The sequence below is a fragment of the Mytilus californianus genome, unplaced genomic scaffold, assembly GCF_021869535.1.
Source record: "Mytilus californianus isolate M0D057914Y unplaced genomic scaffold, xbMytCali1.0.p SCAF_3, whole genome shotgun sequence".
NCBI lineage: Eukaryota > Metazoa > Mollusca > Bivalvia > Mytilida > Mytilidae > Mytilus > Mytilus californianus.
The window spans coordinates 117,279,520-117,300,972 of NW_026262679.1; the positions used below are offsets into that span (position 1 = coordinate 117,279,520).

A 21,453-nucleotide genomic window follows, 5' to 3' on the forward strand; every position below is an offset into this window, starting at 1 on the left:
AAGAGTCAGTGACAGTCTACTAACTTTATCTGCAAAATTTGACTTCTTTGTTGATCTTGCCTTGCTGATCATTTTTGTTATTCAAAGTTTCTATTTATCTTTTATAATTTTTTATCATAGAACAAATGTAGAAGGCAAAACGCAAAATAATTGGTAAAAATCGTCAATAAAGGGCAATAACTCCAATAAGGAGTTATCGGACAATTTCCTCCATTGATCTTAATTGTAGATCTTGTCTTGCTTATCATTTTTGCTTATCTAAGTTTCTATCTATCTATTATGAGTTTTAAGAAATAAGGCAAAAAACACCCGAAAATAGTAAAATTCGTCAACAAAGGGCAATAACTCTAATAAGGAGTGAACTGACGATTTCAATTGTAGATCTGACCTTGCTGATCATTTTTGCATTTTAAAGTTTCTCTGTATATATTTCAAGATGAGACAAAAATATAAAAAAAAACGGTAAAATTTGTCTTTTAAGGGCAATTACTCCTATAAGAAATCCCCTGACAGTTTTGACGTAAAATACCAATTGGTAGAGCTCAACATTGTAAATATTTCTGCCCCTGTCCGAATTTCTCTATTCATAACGGTTTTCAAAATAATAGACAAAACTTGCATTTTACCCCTATGTTCTATTTTTAGCCATGTCGGCCATCTAGGTTGGAAAGCGGGGTCATCGGACACATATTTTAAACTAGATACCCAAATGATGATTGTGGCCAAGTTTGGTTAAAAGTGGTCCACTAGTTTCAGAGGAGAAGATTTTTGTAAAAGTTGACGAACGACGACGACGTTGACGGACGCCAAGTGATGAGAAAAGGAAAAAGCTCACTTGGCCCATTATATTATTGTATTTCATTTATATGATGAACTAGTATACGACTTCATACCAAAATTAACTGTTTTTGCTTTAATTTATTCTATTACCCTGTGAGAAAAATTTCCATTATTTTAAATCAACATGCCCAAAATTGTTTTTCATTTGTACCTGACATTGGAATATATTTGCATGTTACAAATGCGGGAACCATTTCTGAGTAGTTTTACTATATAATAGAATTGAGGATTGAAACGAGGAATGTGTCAAAGAGACAACAACCCGAACAAAAAGCAGAAAACAACCCAATGCAACCAAAGGGTCTTCAACGCAGTGAGAAAATTCCGCACCCGGAGGCAGGCTTCAGCTGACCCCTAAACAATAATGAATACTAATTCTGTGAAATGGACTCCACACTTAACTTCGAACCATATAAATGAACCAAAATTTAAAACCACTAACACAAACTAGAGGTTCCTGACTTGGGACAGGCGCACAAATGCGTCGGGGTTAATCATGTTTTGTGAGATCTCAACCCTCCCCGTTTACCTCTAGCCAATATGGAATACACAACAATACGACATAAAACTAAAGTCTTAGTTTTAGTTTTAATTATAATTAAATTTAGTTGTCAATTATTACATTAACATTTTAATTGTTTTAATTATTCTGTAATTTTTATCATCTTATTCTTTAATTACATCATTTATAGAAATATTAAATAATGTAGCAATGAATCCCCTTGTTTTACCCCTCTTGAAAAACTTAAATATTCTGAAAATTTGTTTTTATATTTGATAGAAGATTCGTTTCTCTTAGAGTGCTCTGTTATAACATTTAAAACATATTTTCCAACACCCGATTTTCAGTAGTTTGTACAAAATATAGGAATAATGGATAATAAGATGTTACATACGATTGTCAACTATTCAACAAAATTCAAATAACCGGTGGATATAAGCAAGTATAGGCAACCGTTTGGCCTTCAACAACGAGAAAAAAGTTCAAAAAACCCATACCGTATAGGCTTTTTTTCTCCACAACGATACAAAAGCTTCACAGAGGTCAACAAAACCTTTTTTTCCTTTATGTATGTATTTAATAATTAAAGATTTAAAAGCAAATATGATATCAGATGTTCGATTTCTTTCTCTGAACCGATTTTTAATTATAGTTGCCCATCTATTATTTTTTCAAACTGTTATTCAAAATTGCATTAAATATTTCTGGAAGACATTTCGATCTCCTGATTTATAAAGAGCTATCAGGAAAGATTTTTTCAATGCGTTTGAATATTTACCCGTTTTTAAAATAAGGTTAAACTATTTAAGAAATGATTTACCAAGCACGAGAAAGGTATTTTTCGATAAATCCGTTTAAAATTTCGTCCGGTCCTGCCGAATTACCTGTTTTCAATTGGGAGGCTTGTATAGGGTATATTGGGATACGGGATATTTGCCATTTTAATTTTAGGGATATGGGATATTTGTCCTAAAAATAAATGGGATATGGGATATTGGTGCATTTTTAGGGATATTGAATTTTGAAAATGAAAAATGAAAAAAAATGTGAAAATTAAAAGTTAAGTACAGAAATATTTACATCTCACTTGATAAAATTGCCAAAAAAAAGGAGTAGGGGCAATAAGCCCCTTATTTGGCCCAAATATTACTGCAAATTTAAAAGTTATCATACATATCCTTAAATTTGTCCTAACTAGACTAAGGTACAAGGTTTTAAGAAAATAAAAACAAATTTCACATTAAACGAGCTACCATGGCAACAAACCATGACGAAATTTGATCAAATTTGTATATTTTATAAAATTTCGTGAATTTTCTTGTTTTTCATCAAATTCTAAGTATATTTAAGATTGGCAAAGTATGTGCGCACCCAAGTAACAACTTTATATTTGGTGAGATTATTTCAATAGTTATAATAAAGCTTCTCTTAAATTATTTTGTTGTTTCTTGGCTGCGCACGATGTTTCCGTAATGGAAATAACGATGGAAAATTGCACAAATTCTGCATTTTTCATCTTTTTCATGAAAACGGTACATATTATGACGTAACTGTGACGTCATCATATAACCAATCTTATGTTTTTCATTTATATTTCTTCACTCTATGCATTTTTAAACATTATGTGCCAATTTGAAATAGTTGTCAAAAATTTTATTTTCTTGGGCCAAAACCAGGCCTTAATGCCCCTACTCCTTTACTAGAAAAAGTTATTTAAGTGCTTTGTTGATTTTCATTGAGTTTTGTTATTATAAAACACCCATGCAACCACGCATCCCAAATTGCATGATAGGACCCAACACATACTATTGATCACTATTTTAGTGTTTCGGCAGTTAAAGCTTGGGATTAGAGGCTCTGGCTTGGGATGGTCACTTTAGATGCATTATTTTCATATAATCAAATATGAAAATTATTCATGTATATATTGATATATTTATATTTTAATTCTTCATCAATAGGTCTAGTTATTATGACAGATCTGCCATCATCAGGGGTCCAACTGTCAATATTATGTTAAAGTCTTCAACTTTGATCTACTAAGCATATCTCCAACACTTTTACATGTTTATGTTTGCTATACACAACTATTGGTGCAGCATTGAATATTTATACACAATCTTCGTCAAACTGTAATAAATGACCGTTTCTTTATTTTACGTATATATATATATTTGGGTTATATTTAGTTATCAAAACTAACGGAATATTTTCTTTTTCATTCGATTTATTTTGCTGTAATAATTCAGTACGGTCAATTGATAAAGCATCAGTAATACTATCATCTATTTCGACGTTATCATAACCCCTATCTAATAATTTCACTTTGAAACAAGTTAGATTGTTTATAAAATTGTTATGGTCATTTGTGTTTCTAATTTGCCGCATTGCTTCACCTTTAATAAATCCTCGGAATACATGCTGTGAGTGACAGCTATTTCTATGCATATAGAGATAAGAATTTGTTTCTTTAAAATGTATTTCAAGGTCAAGAATGCCATGTGTTGTAAATCTTTGACCTTTAATTACATGAACATCTAAGAATGACATTTTGTCGTTTGAGATTTCATAGGTGGACTTCAATAAGGGGTTATATTTATTTGCTAAACGAAAAGAATCTGCAATTTCATCTGATGTTCCATCAAATATTATGAATCCATCGTCCCTATATTTTTAACCTATAATATGAAATTAAACAGACCTAGAAAAATCCTATTGCCTGAGTTTGCTATCTATTTATATCTACATTTATGTTTATAAATCGCTTATATGACCGTCGGCAGTCTTCGGAGGTCAACTCGATAGTTAATTAGATGGCGTCTAGACTAAAATACACAAGAAACGATGAAACATATTATCGAGCCCATGCCTTTTAAATTGTTTATTTTATACTTTCTATAACTTGGATATATGTTTTAGTATGCTATAAATCAAATATGAGAATTTGAGTCAAATCGATGAACATGAATTTGACAACCAATGTCCCTTTAAATGAATCTAATTGGCAGTAATGTTGAGTATTTAGTTGTCTTGTGACTTCTGCTATGTAGTCTAGCCTGTCTAAAATAACACAATTTGAATTGTTATCTGCCTTTTTTATTACTATTGTTTCATCATTTTTCAAATTGCGTACTTGCTATTCTTTCGCCCTTAGTAAGATTGTTTTTTTTTTTATTTATTAGAAAAGATAATTCAAGCTTTGTTAAATTGATATAATTTTCCGACGTATGGCACGTAGAAGCAGGTTTATATCCTGTATTGCTATGAAATGGATGAAGGTCATTTTTGTCGAGCCTTCGACTTTTGTCGAAAAGCGAGACATAGCGATCCTACATTCCGTCGTCGGCGGCGTCCACAAATATTCACTCTGTGGTTAAAGTTTTTGAAATTTTAATAACTTTCTTAAACTATCCTGGATTTCTGCCAAACTTGGACAGAAGCTTGTTATGATCATAAGATGGTATCCAGAAGTTAATTTAGTAAAAAAAAAAATCAATTTTTTCCGTATTTTACTTATAAATGGACTTAGTTTTTCTGCCAGGAAATATAACATTCACTCTGTGGTTAAAGTTTTTAAAATTTTAATAACTTTCTTAAACTATCCTGGATTTGTACCAAACTTGGACAGACGCGTGTTTATGATCAAAAGCTGGTATCTTGAAGGAAATTTTGTTAAAATTTTGTACCTGTTTTTCTGTATTTTACTTATAAATGGACTTAGTTTTTCTTCCAGTTAACATTACATACAGTCTGCAGTTAAAGTTTTTAAAACATTTATTAGATTCATAAACTATCCTGGATTTTTACCAAACTTGGACAGAAGCTTCTTACTATCAAAAGATAGTATCGAGAGGAATATTTTTATTAATTTTTTTCCTCATATTTGTTGAGCCTGCGATTAACAGCAAAAGTAGGCGAGACACTGGGTTCCGCGGAACCCTTACAAATTTTTTTCTTCATGACTGAACATATATCGACATCGCAGTTGTCTATCAAATTCACTGTAGTCTTTTAGTATAGACATTTTTGCTTGATGAATTGATAAATTTCAAGCCTTTTGCCAACAGGATATATTCCTGATTTGATAATTTGCGTTTTAATAGATTAACTATACATGCTTTTTTGCATGTGCAGCTCTTTGCTGCATATTATATTCATTCCGTTCTTTTTTTATTGTAAAATTGGATTTTTTGCTTCTTAGCATTTTTATTAAAACGACGTGTCATCTGTGAGTTCACATTGGGTGATTCTCTTAGCTACGTGCCTTTGATGAGCTCACATTTGGTGGCTCACGCTTATCTCTACAGTAACATTTTATTTGTTACAAACGCTTAGTTATATATTGGTTATTCCAGAGACATGTAGATTAAAATTTAAAGGTCCCTGGATAATTCTGAATGATTAACTTTTCTCTGTGAAAAAGTCCACATCCTTGACATCCATACTACAACGCACAACATGTATTTACGAATGTTGTTTACAAAAATGGGTTTTGGAATGAATTAATGATTTTTTGGGATATTTCAAAATAGTTTTAGGGATACGGGATATTTATAAAAAAAAATTATTTGGATATTAGGGGTAAACATTATAGGGATATGGGATATTGGGACAAAAACTTAATAGGATATGGGATTTACGTATAAATTTACATTGGTTAAAAATTAAAAAAAAACATGATCATTTAAATGTATTCTCTCAAAAAACCTCCTGGCAGTCCTGCTTTTTTAATCGAATTATGACATAACAGCACAGTTATGTGTTCAAACAAAATGTTCTATTTCTATTTATACTTCAGTGTGTCCTGTCAAAGTAGAAATTTGTTGATTAAATACTAAAAGAATAAATTTTAAGTTCGTAATTTGTTATAAATATAGATATACAGGTCCGAGTACACAGTTATTTCGTAGTGCATTTCTTTTAGACAATAAATGAAAATAAAAAAAATCCCACCTGCGCTTTCTCAATAATATTTTTACAGTGTGTTGTACTACTTTTGGGACAAATTATATCAAAATTATAGAAAACTTCATCGGCTCTAACTCAAAATATGGACAATTCTATTTTAAGGGGGTCTTGAAATCTTTTGACAGCTTCCGAAGTGCTAATTTTTAACCTTTTTCGGCTGGACCAAATCACTACTTTACTTTACAATTCATGACCCAAATTTTTTTACAGTGTAATTTCATCCCCCTACTTGCTATTTGAGGCATAAAACATGAAGGAATACATTTGGAAGGGGTACTAAAAAAATTGGCAAGCAACACACTGTCCACACTAGGGACTTTATTCGTATCATGTTTTGTTGTTAATTTTCTTCAGTGAAACTTCTTCAATTGCGATCAAAAAGCAAACTTCCGGTACATTAATAAGTCACGCGCTGTTATGTACGCGGTCATGTTTGGAACACATGGCGTTCGGGGAAAATGGTAAATTTGAACGAATCGTGTTCGACACCAGAACGCTTTTACAATAGCAACGCTTTCATGAGCATTTACGTATTTAATTGGTTAAAAAATATACCCAAAAGAACTTAAGTCGTTTAGAAAAAAGATGTATATTAAAAATCAATCATTTGCACGCTTATAAATACGCTCTTGTAACATGCTTTAAGTTTTTTTTTACCAAACTGATAATTTGCTTATGTTGATACAGCTAAAATACATTTTATCGTCAAATTATAATACGAATCACTCTTATTCATCGTCTGTTTGAGTCTGAAGCGATGAAATATTTTTTCACTCCCCATTACAATATTAGAACACTAAAGTGTTCAATTTAGAACACTGGTCTTGAACATATGCGTTAAAAGACTGAACACAATGTGTTATATTCTTTAAAGCTGACGTTAAATGTGGAACACTAATGTTAACAACCGAACATATTGTGTTTAGAATTGGAACAGTACTTACAAAACCGACGAAACATATTGTACCGGTCAAACGGAAAGACGGACTTCATTATCACTATAAACCCCCGCTTTACAAAGTGGTGTACAATTGAGTGTCAAAGAGACAGCTCTACATCCAAAACAAAGTGAAGGAACTGTGATCAATTATAAGCTACAGTACGGCCTCGAATGTGTGTAAATACATGCATTTTTATATAACAATTAAATCTGTGTGTTTGTACAATTTTAAGTATAACGGAGGACATTTCTGAAACTTATATATACAACAAACCTTCCTCTTATTTTAGCAACATTTAAACATCCTTATACTTAATGTAGTAAGTCGAGTACACCCCATCGAGCTAAAACATGTTTCATAAGTTTTCAGGATGTAGATTTATTGAAATATATTTGTTTTATTTAGAAAAATGCCACCTTCTAATGTATCGTAAATAACTTTGAAATCACCACTAGAATACAGTGAAATAAAGACTGATCATACAGTTTCAAAATATACAAGCGAGACTGATCGTACAGTGAGAAATTCAAACAAGTGTAATTTTCTTATTTCTGGCATCAAAGATCTGGTTGAAACTTTTACCACAACTTGAAATATACTTCATTTAGTTAATTACGTCTGGTTTTTACGTTAATTCGTACACTAAGAGGGTAAAAAGATTGTTTTTAGGTTCACCGACTGATTTTCCTTAGTGATGCACTTGAAAATCTCTTGATTAAGGCAAAGATACGAATAATGAATGTGCTGAATTTAATTCTAAACCATTTGAGAATATCGATGTCAGCTGAATTAATCATTAAGCAATGTACAGATGATCAACTTACCGTTTAATTCAGTTATTATAATATCCATCAAATTTAAAATATGATCCAAAAAGTTCTCGCTTCGAAAATCGCGACTTCCGGATAGCGTACAGAATAGTCTCTACACTGTGTATTGTTGTTTGAAAAATCTTTAACCACAGACTGAACATAAATGTCGACTCCACTGTCAGAATGTAGGATCAATAAGGTATTTCTCGCTTTCTCAACAAAATGGTGCAGGCGTGTGTAAAAAATATCCAAAAGTACACATTAACTACTGATTGGAAAACAAAGCAATACTTTAATGATCAACAAAACAATGTTTAGAATTATAAAATGTCATTATGATAAAGGTTTTCATATCTTAGTCATACATTTTTAAACCAGTGTTCCTTATACTAACCTAGACATTCAAAATTATTCCAATTTCACAACAGTCAACCAACTGGATGGTAAGAATAATTTTGATTTCACTGTATTTGCTTCAAACTAACAACATTTCCCTTAAGTAATGAGCAAAATTAATTTATCAGTTGACCAATTTGTTGAAATGAATTTAAACTGCAATTCATATGCAATTGGGTAAAACATTTTAGAAAATTCCAATGGTATAATATAATTTTGAAAGGACAAAGCCTATTGAATGTGCACAGTTAAAAGACCAACAATTGGCAGCAGCACACCATCATTTGACAAATTTTGTGTAGTGTCCATTTTGGAGAATTCATTGATGACAATTTTGTGAATAACACACCAGGCTTCATATCAGCAGCAATTATTGTTATTCCTTTGTTTTTTGCTTTTAGATGTGCACGTAGGTATTTTTTGTCATGATGAATACATTGTATCCTTTCTTTTCCATTTCCTAAATATTAGACAGTTACATGCATTTTGCACTGATGTGCTATTTTTATGGATCACCAAGCCAAGTTTGACTGACATTTGTATAGTGGTTTCAGAGAAGATTTTGTAAAAGTTTTATGTTAACAAACATTAGTAAAATGAATATACCTAAATTGACAGGAGAGCTTATGATAAATGTAAAACAGTCAATTTGTATCATCACATTTTTCCTTTAAACAAAAGAGTAACAATATGTACAAACTTTATTTTACATTTATAATGAATATACATTATTATTTAACATATTTTTGTGGTTTAACTTTGACAGTTTGATTTCCTTTTAGAACATTGCCACTGCGATCTATAGAATATTCATAGTCCATTCGTACATCTAATATTTTTTCTATTTCTTCATCGAGATTCTCCATTGTTATAAATGTCTGTTTCTGTAACGACAAAATAGAAATAATACAGTAAAACCCTAAGTAAAAGATAAATAATGTATGATTAAACATTGCACATCACATGACAAAAAGAAAATTAAGATGGATTCAAACTTCTCTTCAGTTCATTTCAATACTTCCAAATCAAGCAAATAACGGAGAATCAAGATTTTTTCATTATTTTGTTCAAGTCTGTAAAATTTAATGTTCAATAAAATAGAGCTTTTGGTTAAAATGTATTTTTTTGTCTAGATCGTTATTGCAATGACATAATACATGTACTTAATTCATAAAAATGGCAAAACTACACATAAATCTATATGTTTGGCCTACACTTAAGCATGAGAGAAATAATATAAAGCAGAAATCTGTCAAAAAAATAATTTCACAGGAAATGTACATGTATTTTGTTACCATGTACACTGGCAAAAAAATATTTTGGGCCACAATAGGGCAGTGTGTGAATTAGTCAATATTTTAGCTAAAATCTTTTAAAAAAATCAAAGAAAGAAGAATTTTCTGAGGACACGAATGCCCCCGCTCAGGCTTTGCAATTTTCCAAGTAAAAAAGGGGCATAACTCTAGAACAATAAGTGACTCACTTCCCAAATTCATACTCTGTCTGCAAGTTTTGGTTCTTACCATTGTGTATGAGTTTCATAAAATTTGCATCAGGCAAATTTAAGTTAGAGTGCAGAAACGAAAACGGGACGGACAGAAGGACAGACGGAAGAACAGAAAGACTGAGGGTCAATGGTAACACTTAATGTCCCTGTAGCCTACAGCATGGGAATAAAAATATGATTATTTATGGAATGTTCAAGATTGCATAAACCAATAAGGACTTTCACCTTTAAACTTCTTAAGAACTGTTATAACTAATGACAACCAGTTGTCTTTTGTAAATAGCATGCCCCTCTATAAAATAACAGCGTACATACATTCACATAAAATATATAAAACAATATAGACAAACAGTTTTAAATAATGATGTTGGTATGATGGAATAACCTTCTCTTTGAACAGTATTGGGATTTTGCTGTTTTTATAGATGATGTATTCATAAAAATACTCATTATACCGGTAATATATTCTATGTAATAACATGTGTTGTTTTTGTAATATGACTGGGAATAAAATCCTACTGAAAATAACAGACGCAGTAAAACATACATAAGACCACAACGAATATACAACGGAAACTAAAAAAACTGATATGTCAGCAAGGGCCCAGTTTGCACATTTTTGTGTGATGCAGAGACTGATGTGTACAACGCATTTCATTTTCATGGGATGTCAATTTTTATAAGATATGACACCGGCAATTAATTCAGGATGTGTTCTCTGTAAATATAAGTTTTGTTAAAATCCATACACTATAAATTTTTTAACAAAAAGTAAGTATTCTACCACAAAAATTGTGATATATGTATGTATGTATGTATGTATGTATGTACGTAAATCCCTCCGTTTACGGAGCACCCCTCGAGAGCTGGGAGGGTACAGTGGAATCCGTGTACACTCCCTATCGGGATTAATGGAGATGTGTCACTAACGTATTTACAATGTTCAATATTTACAAGGACAATCCCCACCCCAACACCAGGGAGTGTTAGGAGACCGGGCAGAATCTGTAATTATGGTGGAGGAAGCTGAAGTACTCGGCGAGAACCACCGGGCTGCTTGGCTGAAACAGAAAAACCGAAGAGATATCAGCAGATTGATCTCCATGTCAATGTCGGGAGCAACTTTGACCAACCGAGGCCCCCATAGTACCCATTCTAGTTTAAACTCCGGTCTGGGTACCAGAGATGTGTGTGAGAGGGTGAAAATCACCCTTCTGATGTACTGATATTTTTAGCACCCCGAGTGAGGATCGAACTCGGGACCTTCAGCACTGTAGCCATCGGTCTTAACCACTAGACCACGAACTCACACGTATATACTAAAATACTTGCACTTTGTTTAAAAAATTTTAAATTTTGAGAAAAACCTTTTTATGCTAGAATTTCAACACAAATGAACATACATGTCCTATATTCACAAAAAAATTAGAGAAATTTTATAGGTATTAACACAGTCCAAACAAAATTTGAATGTCAGTTAAGGCAATCTTGAATTATTGTAGGATATAGATGTGTTGATGGACATACAGACATAGTGATTAATACAAGGGGGTAATGCTTTGATTAGTTCTTCACCATGAATGTGAACCTAATATTGTAGTAATGCAGTATTTTATCCAACCTTTTCAAATTCTAGCCTCTGTTCTGCCTCTGTCAGCATTCTCATCATTTCTTCTTCTTTTTCCTTTTCTATTTGTTGTTGTTTTTCCAACTCTATCAAATCTTCTTCAGCCTGACGTTTTTCTCTGCAGAACAAAATTTAAAAATCACATAATGAAACACAGGAAAATCATCTACTGCAGAACTTTGCATTGTATCAACAAGCTTTAAGATTACTTTCATAAGTGGTCAGTAGCAGCATGTATAAAAACTTAAAGATTGTGTTTTTAAGAGTACCATAATGAGTATGTCTAGCTTTATAAGTGTAAGTTAGACAGGTAAACTCAAGAGCACCTGATCATGAGTGTCCATCTCTTAGGAGTTAATGAATACTGGTGTATAAGTTTCAATTTGATGTGAGAAAGACAGGAACAAGGTCTACAGTGTATGCCATCACATTTTTTGGAAGATTGCTCAACCTAAAAGTGACCTTGAGAATGTAAAGTAGTATAGAGTTAGTAGGTCAAGCAATATAGAGTTAGTAGGTCAAGCTCTAAGTTGCAACAGCCTGAATAAGTTTGTCATGAATTGCTTTGAACACACATAACATGGTGGTATTCATCACCAATTGTAATACTGCTACCTTTTAACAGCTGTCTCTTTGTTCCACTCTTCTGTCAATTTAACCATCCTTTCCCATCCTGCTTCTGTATCTATTTGTTTAGACATTTCTACAGCTTCTTTCTTGTCAATCTCAGCTGCCAAGTGCATTCTAAAAAAGTAAACAAATAATGTACAATGCAGTTATTAGCTAAATCTTTAAGAACTTTAAGAACACTCAAGAAACTAAATATCACTTTTGGGAGTCAGGGAAAGCAATTTCTACCACACAGTATGATACATAATTGCCCAGTAGTGTGACCCCTAATATGTGATGACAGACAGGGTTTCGGCTGGAGGTCGCCATTTTCACATTTTGCAAAAAAAATTAAATTGTGGCGATTAAAATCATGATTGGCGAAAGAAATATAACGTTTTACTTTGTTCATCTTTTTAATTTGTTAAAGGTTTTCCAGACCTTTTCCCTGATCAGACAATACTCGGATTTCACCTTGAACTCGCATAGATTTTGTCAGAAATCAATAATTAGCTGATTGCAATTGATAGCAATCAGCAACAATGGACTAATTCAGAAAGGTGTTAATTATATTGTCTGATAAAATTGTGTGATATTTTGCCATGGCGTCACATGTCACATGAAGGAGTAATTTGATAACAATAATTGTTTTGAACTGGGAACTTCACAATCATTTTAGCGGCTCACCTAGGCCTGTTTTACGTGTCAACTTTTACTTTTAACGATGGTACAGAAGAGAAAACTATTGTTTTAAAGAAAGTGTTCAAAAGTAACACAAATCTCTGATTTTATTCTTTGTCCTTTAACTAGACAGGAAGTGTCCAATAAACTGATTTAAGATGAATCCTGAAGTCAAATTTTACAGTACATGTATCTTTATAAAAGTTCAAGAAATTTTTGTTCTGATTTAGTGTTCATTTATTACACTGTAGGGTAAAATAAATGGAGAATGTGTCTATGGGCCACAGATGCCCCCGCTTGTAAATATGCACGAGTCAACTTCCACATACAGATACAGGATTCACGTAGTTAAGACTGTTTTGTGATTATAAGCATAAGTTTCATAACTTTTGGTTGAGGCAAACTGAAGTTAGCGAACAGATACGACAGATTTAGCAATTTTTCAATTTATAAAGAGACATAACTTAAGAACAGTAAAAGTGACGCCACACAATTTCAAACTTGATCTGTGTTTTGTAGTAATAAGCATTGTGTATAAGTTTCATAACATTTGGTTGAGACAAACTAGAGGCAAACTAAAGTTAGAGAACGGCTACAAAAAATTCAGCAATTTTTTGGTTTATAAAGGGGCATTACTCATGAACGGTAAAAGTGATGCCACCCAATTTCGAACTTGATATGTGTTTTGTGGTAATAAGCATTGTGTATAAGTTTTATAAACATTTGGTTGAGGCAAACTAAAGTCAGAGAACGGAAAAGAAAAATTCAGCAATTTTTAAAAGGGCCATAACTCATGAACGGTAAAAGTGACGACACCCAATTTCGAACATGATCTGTGTTTTATGGTAATAAGCATTGTGTATAAGTTTTATAACATTTGTTTGAGGCAAACTAAAGTTAGAGAACGGAAACCAATTTTTGGGACAGGACAGACAGACAGAAAAGGGTAACACTTAATGCCCCCTCTGCTACGGTTGAGGAAACCCTAGCCTGATGACAATGAAATGCTACAATACCAAGATGATGCAGGCAAGCCTTACTGCTAGTAAGTCTCATACTACATGTAGTTTGCTAATACCATACAAGTATACCGATATAACATGTTACTTTTATTATTCTTCCCTTAGTTTATTTATTTTGTATTTACATTGTGTCATAGGTCAAATTTATTTGTTCAGTGTATGTTCAATGGTGTTAATATGTCCTTTGATTGAGTTAAGCTATTTCAGTTGATATTTTATAGTGTGTCTTTCTATGTTGTGATGTTACACTATTGTTTCAGAAAAAGGGTGAAGGTTTGGTACCATTAAAACGTTTAAACCCGCTGCATTTGTTTGCACCTGTCCTAAGTCAGGAATCTGATGTTCAGTAGTTGTCGTTTGTTGATGTGGTTCATAAGTGTTTCTCGTTTCTCGTTTTTTATATAGATTAGAACGTTGGTTTTCCCGTTTGAATGGTTTTACACTAGTAATTTTTTGGGGCCCTTTATAGCTTACTGTTCGGTGTGAGCCAAGGCTCCGTGTTGAAGACCGTACTGTGACCTATAATGGTTTACTTTTATAAATTTTGACTTGGATGGAGAGTTGTCTCATTGGCACTCATACCACATCTTCTTATATCTAAGTAACATATAAACGAATACAAATATAACATGAATATAATGATGATCACATGTAAATCTAATATAAATATATATTTTTTTTGTATTGTCCTACACACAGAGTCAAAATTTTATGTGGTGTGGTTACAAGGTTACAGTCTGCAAGAAAACATGTCATTCCTCCAAGACCAAGACATATTATTCTGACTCTAAGCCAACTAGTCTTGCCCTTACTGCTAAATGCACTGTGATTTGTGGGTAACCAGCAAATACCAATTTTTAAGTCGGTATTGCACAGGGACCTCAATGGATGAAAATTTAACCATGGAGGAACTTTCACTAGGACAAGTCACATAACCTGCATGCCATGATCGAAATCATTTGATTCATCCAAATCATTGTAAGGAATAACAAATAGACTGATATATTGTTTATTTTAATATAAACCTTTTTCAAGCTCTTTGAGTATGTTGAGTACACACCATGTTAAAATATGAATACTGGGTATATTGGTTGTCAGTTGAGCAGCAACGTCATGATTTGTTTGGGCTCTTCCAATCATGCTCCCAGTTATATACTTTTTCTGAATGAGTTACCTGAGGTCAATCGTTGTAAATGATGTCTTTAAAAGATGACGTAAGAATATAAAGTCGGTCAAATCTGTAAGTCATCAAAACATGGCTTTCCTTGTGGTAAAATATTTAGCATACATGTAGAGGGCCAACCTGGGGTAAAATCAATTTAAACCCAAATGAAGGTTTCTTAAGTATAATATATTGATTACATTATAGAATAACCAATATTTTCAATTAACTGTCATTTGTTACAATTCAAATGTCAAGCTGGGCTCCTCATAGTCAAGGATGACCATTATTCAGCTGTTCTGTTAAGTTCAAAGTCTTTTTCTGTCACTGTTTTGGACATTTTTTTAGAATTTAAAAAATCTGGGTCGTTTTTCTCACTACCAATTTAAATCAGAAGTCACAAACCCCTATCTAGGATTTGCAACATCAGCAAAAGTTTCATACCTGTTTTGTAGAACATTCAATAAAGTTTTGTCATGTTTGTGGAGGGCAATAGTTAATAACTGTAATGGTTTTAATGAGTTAAAATTTCAAATGCCATAGCAACATGTATCATGGTTATAGACAATGCAATATGCATCTTTCGATTCTGAATGTAAACAGGATATACATGTATATTAATTTGATTGTATATTATGAAATGAGTTCAGAATTACAGTACAAAATTTCTTTAGATTATCAAGTGGCATTTAATGCTCGTTTATTTATTTTAACACTTGTAAAGGGATTCAATTTGATCAATAATTGTTGGACTGGTGAAACTTGAGGTGATATTATGTCCTGTCATTCAAAAAGGGGGATGTAGATTATCATGATTATGTGTCGATAAAATCTTAATTTTCATTACCATTTGCTAGAAAGTATTTGACTAAATTTTCTATCTTGATCAAAGTTTTCTTCTGTCAGCAGTCATGTGTATCCATCTGTACAAGTTTTATATAAATGAGCGATCATTAGCCTGATATTCCACTGGGCTTTAAAACATTAACTACAATGTACATGTACATGTATGAAGACCCTTTGGATTATAATACAATAAGGTTATGCATTTACAGGCAATTGACTGTAATTGATAACGAACAAAGTGGAAGCTAGCGAAACAAAAACAAATTTTGACTACAACACCATTCCACAGTTATTAAACGATAGCAAAAATTTAATCTAAAGGTGATGATGAGCTATCATAAAACAGGTCATGGAGATGCCAGATTGCACCCACAACCTCCTGCACACAAGGCATACACAGTACTCTGAGACCACCTTCATGGGGGGTTCCACAGATGATTGATTGATGTTTACTTAAGTTTAATGTACAGTGGCAAATGTTTCATGCATGTTCATGATCAGGGTTATTCCACAAATGAAAGACAGTCTTTATAACAAAGAAAATAAAAAATAACCTTATTGCTTCAACAGTGTTTCTATATTCTTGGTATCTCCATTTCAATTCTTCATATTCAACAGGGTCTATGGGCGTTGGTTCTCTAACATAAAACTCTTTGCTAGCCGCTTTCGGTACCCATCTTGGTTTTCTATAACGAACTGAATTCAAACAAGGTAGAATACTTGCTGTTGGTTTTATAGTCATCAGCTTAAGTATTTGAGTCTGGGCAAGCTTTAAAACTGCCATTTTGAACTTTTCAAAAGGTCGAAAAAAAAATTTCACATTTCCATGGGGGCCGCCATTAAGAACATTATAAATTAAAGAGCACAATCCCGTGTATGTCTTGAAGAAACTCGCGATCCGTGCAAAGAGGTGACCAGTTGTTTATATCCTGATATTCTGGTGATATTTATACTAAATTTAAATAAATGTCCTTTTCTATATGTCTATATTTCAGTTAAACATGTGAAACATAATATACAAATTTACAACAAAAGATTTTCCTTCAGTTTATACTATTACAAAAGTTTATTTTTTTTATTCGGCTCACTTATAACAGTTCAAACATAAGCTCTTGCTTTTTATCAAAAACAAATAACATACACACGACATAAGAACAGATCATGCAGAGTAGGATATTTAAGCAGCACATATATATATATATTAAAATGCATAAATACCGTCACCATGGTCACATGGGCAAATTGAAATAGTTAAACGTAGACAGAAAGTCACAATTTTGATAGGAAATAATTTGTTTATGATTGTTTGAATATATTTCTTTTTATCATTTTATTACATATAATCATTTTACAGTTTAGAAAATTGACCAAAAGCCTTGCTAAATGCAAACTTATCAAATTTTAATCTTGCAAATGATATATTTCTTGACACCATTAAGCCATTAAAGTATCAAGCCACTTTGGCAAATTGTTTTCTTAACATTATTTGATCATTATTGATTTTTTTAGAATACATTTTACTGACAAAGTTGCTTTGTATATAATAGTTCAAGAAAAATACATTTTTTTTTTAAATAAGTGTCAGTTTCTTATTGAAATAGAAATAACTTCCGTTTCATAACTGAATTGGGACTTTTTGTCCTGTGACTTCAGGTTTGGTTTCAACTTTTTGACGTGTGAGTGTCTGTCCTACATTCATTAAAAGACATGCACAGGACTACTAAAAAAAGTTTAAATACTTCTTAACATGCTAAAACTGAAGCATAACTAAAATTAAAGCACAACTAAAATTTAAGCACAGCTATAATTTTAAGCACATCAGGAAAATTTAAAAGCATACTGCAAAATCAAGAATATAGGTTTAAATGAGAAGCGCTATAACAAAAAAATATCTACATATGCAGACTGACAATGACATGCCAATCCATTCCGGAACTTTAGAAGGCTCTGGAATTCATTAAAAACTATTGAGTCCTGAAATGGTCGGGTCGGCTGTTCCACAGAGTAGCAGCTGTAAATCTAAACCTTTTCTTATCATACCGTTGATTTAATTTTTTAAGGTACTAATTAATCAACTATGTTTAAAGTTTCGATTGCCATTAATCTTTGCCTTTTAAGATGCAGTGAAAGCTTCTGAACCTTGAATGGTCTTCATATACAAACCTTGGTGCTTTTTTGCACCTTTTCGATTTTTTTTTTACTTTTCTTAGTACAGAAATTCCATTCCAAAGAGCAAAAATTCCTCAAAATGATAATATAGTACACTTACTTTGCTTGTTTAAATAAGTTCCGAAACGGTTAAGAATATTTAGTAGCTGAGATGCTTTCTTGCATTTTTTACTGATACGAGTATCAAAATTTAACTGATTAATCCATATTAATGTCAAGGATGTTAACAGTTGATTCACATGAAAAATCAGCGCTTTTAATACGTATTCGTGGATTTTTGTTACATGTCTTTTTCCGTACTGTAACCTGAAAGTCAGTGTTTGCCTGTATTTTATTCATTTTTAACCATTCAATAAGTTTAAGAGATTCTGATTTTTAAGTATATTTAAAACATAACCATATATGTATTTTTACACAGTAATGAAAACTTATGGTCCTACAACCTGTTGATACTATATCACTCATATTTCGGCATAGCCATGTTTTTCTCAGACTGTTAATGACGCCTTTACTGTGAACTAAATCCTTTGGAATGTACTGATTGGTACTTTAGTCCCCCTATTTTATCCGAGACTAGTATACTATAGTATACTAGTCCCAGGTTTTTCTCGACCAGTGGAATAACAGATAGAAGAAGGAAGAAATCAGTTCGAAAGCAAATTACAAAGTTAGTATACAAATAAATCAACATAGCCAAGAGGGCAATACAAAATAAACTTTGAAACACTAATCGACGATCGAAAATCGGCTAAAGAAAAAATACGACAAGACAACTTGAATCCAACTTTGGAAGAATCGGTAGTTCCAGCTAAGCAAGCGAAATCCGTTGCGTGGCCCCTGATAAAATCCGGTAGGAAATATAGTCGGTGTCAAGATTTTTTCCGGTAGTGGATTGCGGGTATTTATATCTCTTGTCTAGTCTTTAGTTCAATCCTCTATCATAGAAATCTCAAAAGGAAACGCAAGGTTTTGTTAGACTCACTCTTTCCTTTTTCGATTTCCCTGTCATTTGTCTTTGTCTTGCAATCCTTTTAACTTTTCTATTTCAGTTACATTTCCCAATTAAGCAACTGGACGTTTCAGCAATCAAAAATCAGTCAAACCAATTCCCAATACTTTCCCCCCGTTTCAATTCTTCGAAATCCCATAAGATTAAAAGATGTAAGGGATACGTTAACAGTACAAAAACAAATACATATAACGGTCATCATACTGTTATAGACAGTTGTCTATACGAGATATCAAGCTCTAAATCGGACGGGTCCCGAAGAGTTGTGAACTTCCATCAACTTAACTTCCCCAACTGACAAAACCATTGTGCACAATGTACTAACCACTGACGAGGTTTAGGGCTTGGCACAGGTACATGCACAATGTGTATCAATGAATATTTTTTTCTTAAATTCACCGTTGATTAATTATCAAATTACGAAAAAACTAAGGTTCCAACTCCCTCAGGCAAATTTGACCTTAGATGAATTGTGCCATTCTTTTTATGTCCCTTTTTGTCATATACAGCACCTAACTTTCTACGTATATATACATCCCTGGCTTTCAAATGTTTGGGATTGAGCGTTCCTGATGAAAGTAAATCCAGAAAAGCGCTTAGGACGCACAAAACTTGTAGTGTTAACTTCAGTTGCTTTTACTGAAAGAAAGCTCGAGAGATTATTCTATTACATATGTATAGTCGACCTTCCCATGGATAGAAACAATTAGTGCCTGTGCACATAATCATAACAATATCAATCTATTCTCCGAGATGATAACCATATCTATACCATAATCATAACCGGATTAATATATGCTCTGATGTTAATTGTATTGAAGGCCGCACTTTGGCCTATAATTGTTTACTTTTTACACATAGTGACTTGGATGGATAGTTGTCTCATTGGCACTCATATCATATCTTCTTATTTCTATATTTGATGTGTTAATCATCTCTGCATCATAATCATAACAGTATTAATCAATGCTCTGAGACATTAACCATCTGTACACCATAATAATCTATGCTCTGAGGTGTTACCAGTCTCTACACCATAACCATAACATTTATATTCGCTCTGAGTTGTTAACCATCTCTTCATCATAATCATAACAATATCAATCTAAGCTCTAAGGTGTTAACAATCTCTGTACCATAACCATAACAACATTTATATTCACTCTGAGGTGTTAGCCATCTCTGCACCATAATGATAACTATGTTAATATCAGCCCCGAGTTGTTACTAATCTCTGCACCATAATCATTACAATATTTATCTTCGATCTGAGGTGTTAAACATCTCTACACCATAATCATAACAATATCAATCTATGCTCTGAGGTGTAAGCCATCTCTGCACCATAAACATAACAATATCACGCTATGCTTTGAAGCGTTAACTATCTCTGCACCATCATCATAACAATATTAATATATGCCATGAGAAGTTAGCCATCTATGCATTATAACGATAACACTATTAATCTATGCTTTGAAATGTTTACCACCTCTGCACCACAATTATAACAATATTTATCTATGCTGTGAGGTATTACGCATCTTTTCACCATAACATAACAATATTAATCTATGCTCTAAAGTGTTAACCATCTCTGCATTATAATCATAACATAAATTTATGCTCCAAGGTGTTAATCATCTCTGCACTACAATCATAACAACATTAATCTATGCTCTAATGTGGTAATCATATCTGCATTATAATCATAATATAAGTCTATTCTCTGAGGTGGAACCAATCTCTGCACCATAATCATAGTAATGTTAATCTTCCCTCTGAAGTGTTAACCATCTCTACACCATATACATAACAATATCAATCTATGCTCTGAGGTGTTAACCATCTCTGAACCATAACCATATAAACACCAATCTATGCCCTTAGGGTTTATCCTCTCTGCACCATAATCATAACGTCAATCTATGCTCTGATGTGTTAACCATCTCCGCACCATACTCATGACACCAATTTATGCTCTGATGTGTGAATCATCTCTGCACCATAATCATAACAACATCAAAATATGCCCCAAGGTGTTAACAATCTCTGCACCATAATCATAACAACGCCAAACTATGCTCTGAGGTCTCTGCATTATGATCACATCAATCTATGCTCTGAGGTGTGACCAATCTCTGCACCATAATCATATAAACATCAATCTATGCCGTTAGGGTTTATCCTTTCTGCACCATAAACATAACAACATCGTTCTATGCTCTAAAGTGTAAACCATCTCCGCACCATAATCATTACATCAATGTATGCTCTAATGTGTGAATCATCTCTGCACCATAAGCATGACAACATCAATATATGCTCCAAGGTGTTATGAATCTCTGCACCATAATCATAA

General features: G+C 32.7%; 2 protein-coding genes across 5 annotated transcripts in view; both read right to left on the reverse strand.

Moving 5' to 3' along the window:
- The window catches only part of LOC127735930 (uncharacterized), a 502,702-nt gene that overhangs the window by 264,627 nt on the left and 216,622 nt on the right, over nt 1-21,453 (reverse strand). The gene's annotated exons all lie outside the window — the stretch shown is intronic.
- LOC127735934 (probable 28S ribosomal protein S26, mitochondrial) lies at nt 9,148-16,759 on the reverse strand. Its single transcript, XM_052246379.1, has 4 exons — nt 16,468-16,759; nt 12,209-12,337; nt 11,588-11,711; nt 9,148-9,343 (listed from the first exon to the last, which is right to left on the reverse strand). Exons 1-4 carry the CDS (start codon nt 16,695-16,697, stop codon nt 9,191-9,193), a joined length of 636 nt encoding a protein of 211 aa, XP_052102339.1. The 5' UTR covers nt 16,698-16,759; the 3' UTR covers nt 9,148-9,190.